Genomic DNA, 12,016 nt, shown 5'->3' on the forward strand with positions numbered 1-12,016 from the left:
AGGTCTGTGGTTGAAGTTGTGCATCCCAACTCTAAGTACCAGAACGTTTGGCAGTAGCACCCAGAACAGGAAACGCCAACTGTGTCGACGGCAAAGGGGTAAGTCAACTATGACTTTATATTTTTTCCTGTCAAGAGCCAGAGAAAACGACTTGATACTCGTAGTTGTGTGTTTTTGTAATAGGTAATAAGTTACATGACAAAAAAACCTGACTAGACGGAGCTAGGTCTGACTCCCCAGGTGTAACTTTTATAGTAGTCTAGCCCTTTCCTAGCAAATCTCCTTGTGCTCTTGAAGTCAGCCTTGCCTGTCTGCCCTGGTTTTCCCCTCTTTGCAATTAATTCTCTTCTTCCCCCTTTCTTAGGATAGTACAGAGGAAATCTACGTTCCTTACTGGATTTTCACCTGTTGTTTCCAACCCTGGGGACTCAGGGATCCTTGCAAGGCTGCTTCAACTACCACTGGGTGCGGCCTGACCCAAGGCCAGGCCGGGGAGCATGGAGTCCTGGCTCCCTTGCAGCAGGCACGCTGGGGTGGTGCTAAGACACTTCAAAGTTTCTAGTGTTGTGAGAGCCACAACCACCTAACACATTATGTAGTGGATTCTAAAAAAAAATTAAAAAAAAAACAAAACAAAAACAACCAACACTAAAAAGAAGGCAATGCCTGTTACTATAGTTATCAACCCATTCAAATTGGTGACAATACAAAAACGGCTGGTTTGACTTTAGGAACTGCCCCTAGTACTAAGAACTGTTTGTAAAGAAACAGTACAAAAAGGAAAAAAAAAAATCAAATCCATCTGAACAAACCAACCAACAATAACAACAAAAAAGAACACCTCCAAACGTTTTCTACCAAAATACTGATACAAACATGTAACAAAGAGTATAAAAAGTTATCGTTTAAATATATACAAACTCTTTTGAACTCAAATACTGTCTGGAGACTCCTGGGGACACGTGGAGGCGGAGGGGTTGGCGGGTGGAGGATCTATTGCAGCGGCCTTCACCGTCCTGTGAGCCCGCGCACGCGCGGTGACGCCAGAGGGCGTGGCCGGGGCGTGGCCGGGGCGTGGCTGGGGCGGGGCTACTTGTCGGCGGCGCTCATCCTCTTGGACTTGATGAAGGCCATGCCGTGCGTGCGCATGTGCGTGTTTAAGGCAGCTTCCGTCTCAAAGGTCTTGGCGCACACTTTGCACTTGCGGTCCGACACGGCACCGTCGGCGGCCTCGTCGTCCGGGCCCGGCTGGTTCTCCTGCTGGCCGTCCTCGCCGGCCCCGTTCTGCTTGGTGGCGGGCTGCGGCTCCTTGAGCTTGTGCACGATGAAGAGGTGCCGCGACAGCGACACGTGCGACGTGTAGCACAGGCCGCACTCGCGGCACTGGTAGGACGAGCCGTCCGACTTGTGCTGCGGGATGTGTTCGTGGAACTGCAGCAGGTTCTCCGTGGTGAAGCCGCACACCGCACACTTGTGCACCTTGAACACGTTGATCTTCAGCTTCTTCAGAGGCTGAGTGATGGCGCCGCGGGGAGGCCGGAACTCCAGAACCGGCTCTTCCAACTTCCGCTTGGGGCTGGGAGCCTGTGGGGGAGGGGAAGCGGAGGAGAGACCCTGCTGAGCACCCAGGGACCAGGTGCTGACAGGGTGACCCAGCTGAGCACCCAGGGACCAGACACTGACAGGATGACCCAGCTGAGCACCCAGGGACCAGGTACTGACAGGGTGACCCAGCTGAGCACCCAGGGACCAGACGCTGACAGGATGACCCAGCTGAGCACCCAGGGACCAGGCGCTGACAGGGTGACCCAGCTGAGCACCCAGGGACCAGACACTGACAGGGTGACCCAGCCGAGCGCCCAGGGACCAGACACTGACAGGGTGACCCAGCCGAGCGCCCAGGGACCAGGTGCTGACAGGGTGACCCAGCCGAGCGCCCAGGGACCAGACGCTGACAGGGTGACCCAGCCGAGCGCCCAGGGACCAGACGCTGACAGGGTGACCCAGCCGAGCGCCCAGGGACCAGGCGCTGACAGGGTGACCCAGCCGAGCGCCCAGGGACCAGGCGCTGACAGGGTGACCCAGCCGAGCGCCCAGGGACCAGACGCTGACAGGGTGACCCAGCTGAGCGCCCAGGGACCAGGCGCTGACAGGGTGACCCAGCCGAGCGCCCAGGGACCAGGCACTGACAGGGTGACCAGCCGAGCGCCCAGGGACCAGGTACTGACAGGGTGACCCAGCCGAGCACCCAGGGACCAGGTACTGACAGGTGACCCAGCCGAGCACCCAGTGCCCAGGTAATGATCCAGTGGCCCAGCTGAGTAACGGGTGACATAACTGAACGTGGGCATAGGTAAACAGTGATGGGGATGAAGACTGACACAGCCAAGGAGACTGAGTGACAACTGAAGACTGCGTTGCTAGGAACATGTGCACTGCACATTGGAATTGGGGGAGGGGGGTTAAAGCAATGGTCTGCCCTTTGTGGCCCCCAGCATCCCCACCCCACCAGTAGGAGCCATGTTCCTAGATGTCCCTCCAGCAGTAGACAATGGAGCCCCTGCACGGAGCCCAGTGGGTATGGGGGGGAGGGGAGGGAGGAGGGACACAGTATGGTCAGGCAGGGCAGCAGTGACAGGTATAGGAAAGCTGTGGAGACACAAGGATGTCAAGGCCTTTGAAACGTCACAAGGGGGCATACCTTTATGGGTATAATAGTAAATTTTTTTAATTGTCTGATTGCGGCCTAGTGCTGATGGCTCACCACTATAATCCTAGCTACTCAGGAGGCAGAGATCTGAGGATGGTGGTTCCAAGACAGCCCAGGCAAGGAAAATGCACAAGACTCTAATCTCCAGTTAACCACCAGAAAACCGGAAGTGGTGCTGTGGCTCAAAGTGGTAGAGGGGCTAGCCTTGAGCAAAAGAGCTCAGAGACAGCACCCAGGCCCTGAGTTCAAATCCCATGACCACCCAAAAAAAAGTATAACTGTCAAAAAAACAAAAAATGTAGGGAAAGAGAATGAACCGAGAAAGGAAGAAGGTCAGCCCAGCCCCTCTGTAAAGGAAAGAGTTGCAGTGTTTCACCTTTGTGTCTTCCTTTATCTCCACTTCCTCCTCATTGGTAGCTTCCGTCATTTCTTTCAGGTCGGGATCCTTGATCCCATGCATGAGCTGAATGTGTTTCTCCAGCATCAGTCTCTTGGTGAAAGTCCGCCGGGAGTCTGGGCAGTGCCTGCAGTGCATGGGCAGGGAGGGAAAAACGATCAGTGCCATGAAGCCTTGGCAAGCAGCACCCACCCAAGTCAGAAGAGTGATTGACATGGGGGCTCCATGTGAATAAGGCAGTCTAGAGCTGAGAAAAGCACCTCTCCCCACAAGCTCATGTGGTATTTGTGCTTCTTAGATCTTATTCAAGTGAAATAGTTATGTTCTAGGTCTGGATAGGGAATATTTGACGTGTACCTCTCAATGGCCTTGTAAAAGAATGTTATGTTTCCAAAATTTTCTTTACCATGGCTCAGAGAATGCCCTCGGACTGGACATCATGGCTGAAGATAACCCATCACAGACCCAGCCCTGCTGGTGTTCACTGCCCTTGTTCCCTCTGCGTGACAAGACAGAGCCCCGGCAACCCACCAGAATACAGATGAACACACGGGTTCATCATCACAGCCCTTGATTGAGAACACTGTCCATTGAGTAGATTACAATGTAAAAAATGGACATTAACCAAGATAGGACACGAATTTATGTTTTATAGATTAGGAAGGTGGTTTCTTTGAAAACAGTAAAATTACTGTGTTCTCAATAAACGTTTTGGCCAAAAGCACATGAGCTCTCCTCCCCGAAGCTCTGGGACTATGGCTGGTGTCCAGCACGCAGAGAGGAGCAGCAGGAGCACTGTGCAGTGGGGCGGGTGGAAAGCATCTCGTGCTCTTATGTACAACCACATCTGCTGCCTTTGAAAGCCTTCGGAGGGTTTTGTGATGACAGATCCTGAACGCAGCCCAGCCCCCGCACACATACTCTCCATAGTCAAGTGTTTGCTGGAAGTAACCCCAACATTTTACTGCCTTACAGTGACTTCCCAAGGCCCAGAGGCCTCCTTTCCCTCTCTTCTCAGCCCGGGGCATTTTACTAATGTTAGATTCTTTTATTCTGTCAATATACATATTTTTATTTATGTAAAACAGCTTACTGGAATCTCTCTCCACCTTATGATCCTTCCTACCCAGGAATCAAAGTCCCAGCAAACTCCTGCATGTCAGCTGGCTAACTTTCTACAAAACCCCCAGCTCCTGCCCTTACTGCATTTATGCCACATTACATTCATCTTCTGCGTCTTCGGTTCTGTCTTTTAGGCATGTCCTAATTGAGTGGGTGATAGGATTCTCCACCAACCATAATGAAGCACATCCTGGCCGTCGACATCAAGACCTGGTTCTCCACTGGCCCATTCAGTCCCTGCATGTGTTTGGTCTCAGTCTGTCTTAGGGGGCAGACTATAGTTAGATGGCTGCCGTGTCATCTTTATGGGTCATGATCCAATGAAAAGCACCACTTGCTCAGTCAGAATTTAACATTGTAAACAATATAAACTAGAAACCAGGGCAATCAAAGGTAGAATTGAAAACCGTTGGAGATGTTCTAATGGTCTTTCCATGGCACTTCCTTATTAGAAACCACAAACTTTCCTTGCTCCCTGAAGATGGCAGAAGGTAAACTGGGGTGCCCTGATTGTGTGGCCTCAGGCCATGTAATCCTTATTCTCTGCCCTATTTCTTTCCTAATAAAAAGGAAAGGAGGGGCTGGGAGTTTGGCCTGGTGGTAGAGTGCTTGCCTAGCATGCACAAAGTCCTGGGTTCAATTTCTTGGTACCACATACAGTGCTCAGGCCCCGAGTTCAAGCCCCAGGATTGGGGGGAGTGGGAGATAGGAGCCACTACTTACGAGCAGGTGTAGACTTTCCTGATGCCTTTGTGCTTGATCCGATTATGTCGGCACAGGCTGTGGGATGAGCTGAAGGACTTGTCGCACTGACGGCAAGGGTGCTTCTTCATTTGCTGTGTCAGGAAAGAAGAGAAGGCCAATTGAGACAGTGAAGCAGAAAACATTACTCTGTTTATTTCTGGCAGTGCTAGGGATCAACCTGGGGCTTCATGCATGTACTCTAATACTAAACTGCCCCTGCCTCCCTCAGACCTAAATACTGCAAAAACTTAAAGAACACCTATCATAGTCGAAGTCTATACTCACTACCTAGTAATATATTAACAAAACTACAAGACTCTTTTAGAGAAGCAACTAAAATAGAGAGCTGCACCACACTATTGAAGAAAGGGCCAATTTCAGGAAGATAGAATAAAACTAAGAACAAAAGATTAACCCCCCAGTACTTTTTGTTTAATATGACACAAATACACAGGTGTTTTAATAATAATAATATTGTTATATAATATAATTATATTAACATATTTTTTACAGAAGACTAATACTATTATTTAAAATATCTAGGAAAAAAATACTTTAACAAATAGCAAGTGAAAGCATTACTTGATTTGTTGCAAATAGAGAGAAGCTGTCACCTTTTCTGGTGTGAGGTATTAAATTATAACCTGGGCTAATTATAAATACTTAAAACTTTCCTCTTCAATGACTAAAAATTATTCACTATATAAGTAAGGGCTTTTGTTCCATACAATGTCATTACAGAGAATTCTGAAGTCACTTTCAGGATGTATATGTAGGTTTATGTGAGAGATAAAGAATGAGATAGAGTTGACACTTTCACAAATGAGCTATCAAGTAGGTAAGAATAACTTTCCACGTTTACATTTCCACTTTGGCTAACTAAGTGTGTGTCCAGGCAGAACCTTTGAAATAGATTAGAGGCTTAGCTTTAAAACAAATTCTTTGAATATGACATGCCTCAAGCAGCCTGGAACTAAACAATGCCTTATCACAAGGAAATAGAATCCTAAGGGCTGTCACAAATGGAACATGAACATGAACTCCTGGAAATGGAAACAAGCAAAAACAAAAACACACAATTTGGCATGAACCCTCATTAAAAAATGAGGCTGAGAAAGAATCAGTCCTCCTATGAGATAATATTATCATTCTTGGCAACAATTCTTGGAAGCGATACACATGCAACTGCAAGATAACTGAAGAAGAAATAATAGTTTTGAAAATTTCAATTAACCAGCTAACAAGTGTATCTATATTTAATCTGATGAATGGAGAGAGTCTGACTGGACAGAACTAGAGAGGGGCTGATGCCAATGACAGACCAAGAGTGACCGAGTACAGCTACACAGTCACTACTTGAGGGGGGGGCAGGTATCATAAAATGCCTTCCTTGTTCCGGTGTGGTGCCTCAAGCCTGTGGTCATGGCCACTTGGACGCAGAGGTTGAGAGCTGTGATTCAAGGTCAGACGAGGCATAAAAGTTTGAGATTCCATCTGAACCCATGTCTGGGTACAGTGGTGTGTGGTATGTGACTGTTGTCAGGCAACAAAGGGAGAAGCACAAGTAGGAGCAGCCCAGATCAGGCTGGGAATTAAAGCAAGACACTACCCAAGCTAGCAGAGGGGCTCAACTGGTAGAGCACTTGCCTAGCAAGCACGAGGCCCTGAGTTCAGTCCTCAGTACCACCAATGCCTTTGACTTCCTTCCTCAGCATATGACTTGAGGGAAAAGAATAAAGTGTTATAAAATGGCAATACGTCTGTACCTTAATAATAAATACCTTAATAATAAAATGTATTTTTTAAGAAGAATGAAGTGACCAATTATGCATCAGATTATGCTGCCTCCTCACCGAAGGAAGTTCTTCATAAACCTTTTGATCACACAAATGCACTATCAGCAATCCCTAGTCTATTTATATAGCCAAAGAATGAGGAAGGGGTAATAAGTCTTTATTAAGAGTAAAGCCTGAAGAATATATGCATGAATATGTAATAGTTTTATGTCTCAAAAAATACTGAATTCTTTTGTAATTGTATATGCGTGTATGACAACATTAAGACTGATCCAAAGAGCCAAAACTCAAACCATCCTTCTGAAAAGACTGTTTGGGGAAATAATCCTAACAGATGCAGAGAAAGGAAATACACCTTCCTGGCACTGAGAGTGCAAGAGCAGCTTTGTCCTTAAGGTGTTTAAGATTCCACTTCTTATTGTGTAGTTATACTGACATTGAAGCAAAATCTGAACAGAACAATGCCAGGGAGGAGTCTTAGCGGGCAGAAAGTCTATTCTCACAGAGCAAACAGGCATGAGATAACCTCATCTCTCTTTATCTTCAGTAGAATACACAGAACTGAGTGTCATAATCCTCAAACAATAGAGCAGGCCTTCAGCTTTACTGGTGACAAGAAAATGAGAGGGTTCAATGTTGACTTCCAGATCAAGACAAGTGACATTTTTCTTCTCTGTTAAACTTCACATTTATTTCCAAAGATGCTTCAGAGATTTTTACAACTCCTTATCTTCCAAACAATGAGTTCACAGCTGCTACTTTATGATACCAAAAACAAAAACCCCAACCAAAAAAAATTTATAGCTCAAAAAGAAACAGAAGAACAATCTGGACATAGTGGCATATGTCCACTGAGCACCGGAGAGGGCAAGAGGATCGAGGAGCTTCAGTTTGTGGCCAGCTTGGGCAACAAGGTAAGAGCCACTTGCAGAAAGCAAAAAACACAACAACTAAAGAAAAATATAAACTAGAACCCATGTGAGGAATGTTTCTACGATGTTTTTGGCTTCTGGCTTCATGTGGTACAAGTAGAGAGAGAAGAAAGGGTCTGAGTAGGCTTTTTTTTTTCTTTTGCCAGTCCAGGGACTTGAACTCATGGCCTGAGCATTGTCATTGGGCTTTCTCAAGGCTAGAACTCTACCACTTGAGCACAGCACCACTTCTAGCTTTTTTCCCCCTATGTATGTGGGACTGAGGAATAGAGCCTGGATCTTCATGAATGCTAGGCAAGCACTCTACTACTAGGCCAAACTCCTGGCCCTGAGTAGGCTTTTTATAGTTTACTTATCAGGAAAGGAATGTATCTACTCATGCAATGCCCAGTTACTCTGCTTGCTAAGTGGCACTCTTGGGAGAAACAACTCATCGCTGGCAAGGGCCCAGAAATGCTCACACAGAGCTTGAGAATAAGGTATCGACCTAGACAAACATGAGAAATGTCCTAAACTTTATCCCTGACCTCTGAATCCCAGTGCTCCCCAATTTTACCGCTTCATTCCTCTTGCCAAACCCCCTGCTGTGAGTGGGGCCAGCCACAGCTCAGCACTGCTCCCTGCCGGGGCTGAGACACCTCCTAAGATGCCCGTGGGATGTGTGTGCCTGTAGGACGTGTGTCTGGCTCTCCCACAGCAGACACTCCAGCGCCATTTCAAAGTCCTTTCTTGTGTCTGCTTCAGAATCACTGAGGGAGTGAGAAGGAGAAAGGGAGGTCCCGCCCCTCCCGCACATCTGGAGAAACACCTGGCCTTTTCTGAGAGCCCTGTTTTACCTCTGCCAGGCCTTAGTCACATGTGGAGGGGCTGCTAACATCCACACACCTACAACAAGAGGGGGACACAGACTTCAAGCCACGCCCAACCCCTTCAGGTGTCACTACATTCTGTAAACAAGGACAGACAAAGTCAGTTCCACAACGGAAACATTTCACAGCCATCCTCCCTCAGACATTCTAAGTTCTGAACTCTTCTGCCAGGGATCTGCCCTATATTCCAAGTCTCTCAAAGGCTGCCTAAAGCCTCGGTCAGCACTGGAACACACATGATCTAGGTTCTCTCATACAGGAGCGCCTTGCCTTGTGATGGGGGTGCATCCTGATAAAGCCACCCTAAGTGGAATTATAAACTTGAAAGACTGAAAGACACACCACTGCATGTTGAAGACAGTCTGGACATATATACTTATAATAAAACTCTGATTCTTTTTGAATTTTAGTATCTTTAAATAGCTATACAAAGGAGTTGCCATTTATGAATACAATGTAGCTTCATCAATGTCACCCCTTCAAAATTCTCACCCCTCCCTCTGCTTTCCAACCCTTCCCTTACTGCTTGTTTTGTGGGATGTATATTGGATTCCTGACTGTATTCTCCCCCTCCTCTCCTTTTCATTCGTCTGCCTTTCCCCTTGGCCCCATCCCATCCCTTTCAAGTAATCATTTCCAGGAGTTTTATTTTGCTCAACTTTGACTTTAAGTATAGCAAGTGGTTCACAATGAATAAAACAGAACAAACAAAGCTGTAATGAGATGTGCACATGGTCTCTCTCCCTCTCTCTAAAGAACCAAGCATTATTTTCACCTTCTTCTTTAAATGCATCAACTTATGATTTCGTTCTGGCATCTGAATTGCCAATACCACAGCTCTTATTCTTTGGGGCCATGATTAGAAAAATAAAAGGTTACTATTATGCAAAACTGACCTGATAAGCAAGGCAATAATTGACTAATGGTGGATAATATAGAATAGTATAGTACAGTATCATATAGATACATAGACAGACAAACAGACAGGAACTGGAAATGCTGGACAAAAGGAAAACTCAGTTCCTGGAAGGGACTAAGTAGGACAGAACAAGATGCTATGGCACTCAAAATGTACACAACTTAAAACTGATCAGCTTTGTTTATTTCTAGAATTTTCCATTAGATGGTGGATGGGGATGACCACACTTGTATAAAGGAACTTCAGTACCTCAGGCAGGGTGCTGGTGGCTCACTCCTATAATCCTAGTTACTCAGGAGACTGAGATCTGACGGTCTCAGTTCAAAGCCAGCCAGCCCAGGCACAAAACTTCATGAAACTCTTATCTTCAATTAACCACCAGAAAACCAGAAGTGGTGCTGTAGCTCAAGTGGGAAGAGTGCTAGTCTTAAGCTAAAGGGCTCAAGAATAGCACCCAGGGCCTGAGTTCAGGCCCCACGACCAACACCATGCACACATGCACACGCACGCGTGCACACACACATAGATTTATCGCTGCATTCCTTCCTATCATTTGAATTTTTAAACCATGTGAATACAGAACATAAAACTTAAGTGAATATACTGAGGAAGTGCTTACAGAATGTAAAATTTATCTTAAAATATGGTTCTGTGAGCTTTAAGAGCTAAGAAATTGCCATAACAATCAAGACATAGATGTACCCCCTAAAGCTCCATATGCCCCACCCCCTCTGCAGCCAGCCTACACACCTGGCTTTTGGCAACCATGACCTGTTTATTTTTCCTTCAGTTTTGCTTTTTCCATTTGTCATATAATGGTAGCTTCCTTCACCCGGCATGATTCATGGATAATTTGGTAATTCCATTCTATAGATGTACCTCAAGTTTATTGATAGATATTTACCAAATGATAGATATCGGGCTGTTTTCAGTTGGGGGAAAATAAATCCCAGTTAGAAACATAAACCCAGGTGATGAGGACATAAGTTTATGGGCTAGGATGAAAACTGTCCAAGAATAAATGGACACTCATAGTACAGCAGTGGCTAGCAATAAAGCAAGAATACCTAAAGAAATATTGCATCCCAGAGGCCTGGAAATCAGCATTTCAATAACAAGTGCTTCACACGCAACCAGAAGACAGCGAGTGAGTATTCAAGTCAATCAAGTCCCTGGAGACTTTCCTCTAACAGGATGTGCTGATGGCACAGGGAGGCAGGGCCCGGCTGGGCAGGGGGCGTCGGGAAGAAAAGACTCCATCTGTAAGACTGGTTATAAAGGGAGATGGAAAAAAAAATCTGAAGACAAAGGCAGGAAAGACAAGGATGGTTATGACACCCTAGATGATCAATAAAGAGGCTGGTGTGACACAGCATCGCCCCTGGAACAGAAAGGAACAGACCATGTCATGAGCTAAGACACCACAGCCCTTCCCTCCCTGCCCACTGGAAACTACTTTCCCTCTTCCTGAGGCGTGTTGCCTCAAGCCAGCCCAGGTGGGCTCTATGGGGCCTTCTTGGCCCCTGTTGTCACCAGTCCCTTCCTTTCCCCTCTACATCCCACACTGCTGTCAGAGCAAACCACAAACCACAGCAAGTTCACATGCCAACAGGTGACTGCTGAAAGCCAGCAGAGTAGCCCTCGCCTTAAGGCCCATGCCTTCTCTCCAGTCTTAACACACATAAAGATGTGTGTTGAGAACTGGGTGTCTAGCAGTCACAGTTTGTCTGGATCTGCTTGGTACCACTCCTTATGGGTTTGTTTTTTTTTTCTTCTTTCCAGTCCTGGGGCTTGAACTCAGGGCCTGATCACTGTCCTTGAGCCTTCTCAAGGCTAGGACTCTACCACTTGAGCCACAGCACGACCACTTCTGGATTTTTCTATGTATGTGGTACCACAGAATTGAACCTGGGTCTTCACAAATGCTAGGCCAGCACTGTCCCACTAGGCCAAACTCCCAGACCCTGGTACCACTTCTTAAGTAAACAAAAGGTGTACTCTTCACTCAGATTCAAGTTTTACATCAGTATAAATAAAGAAAAATTACCTGCTTCAAAAGTATTAATTTCTCATTCAACCAGCCTCCAGTAGCTCATACTCTGTAATTTTAGCTTATTTATTTGCTGCCTCCAGACAGCAAAGTCTGTGAGACTTATCTCTAATTAAATCACCATCACCACCACCACCAAAGCAAAACTAAAACAAAACGAAACAACAACAGAATTGACACTGTGGCTCAAGTGGTAGAGCACTAGCTTTGAGCAAAAAACATTCTGGGACAGTGCCTAGGCCCCGAGTTTAAGTCCCAGGACTAGTTCAAACACACATACAAAAACCATTCTGGGACAGTGCCTAGGCGCTGAGTTTAAGTCCCAGGACTAGTTCAAACACACATACAAAAAGTTTCTCATTCATTCCTGCTAGGTCTGGGTATAGAAACTGAGATCACAAGCTGGAAAGCTTCGGCTCCTACTATATAAAACACCACCTCTGCCAGGAGTGTGGCCTTGTGGTAGAGTGCTTGGCT

General features: G+C 46.4%; 1 protein-coding gene across 6 annotated transcripts in view; it reads right to left on the reverse strand.

Annotated features, from left to right (window-relative positions):
• Positions 1–1,071: 1,071 nt before the first annotated feature.
• Znf532 (zinc finger protein 532) overlaps positions 1,072–12,016 on the reverse strand; it is a 95,425-nt gene continuing 84,480 nt past the window's right edge. For all 6 annotated transcript variants that reach the window (XM_090353022.1, XM_090353019.1, XM_090353020.1 and 3 more), the window contains 3 exons: positions 4,953–5,065; positions 3,087–3,234; positions 1,072–1,584 (listed from right to left, as the gene is read on the reverse strand). In XM_090353022.1, the coding sequence (XP_090209148.1) occupies positions 1,090–1,584; positions 3,087–3,234; positions 4,953–5,065 (756 nt within the window). In that variant the 3' untranslated portion in view covers positions 1,072–1,089. The remainder of the gene's footprint in view (positions 1,585–3,086; positions 3,235–4,952; positions 5,066–12,016) is intronic.

Source organism: Megascapheus bottae, chromosome 19 (assembly GCF_031878675.1).
Source record: "Megascapheus bottae isolate mThoBot1 chromosome 19, mThoBot2.hap1, whole genome shotgun sequence".
Classification (NCBI taxonomy): Eukaryota; Metazoa; Chordata; class Mammalia; order Rodentia; family Geomyidae; genus Megascapheus; species Megascapheus bottae.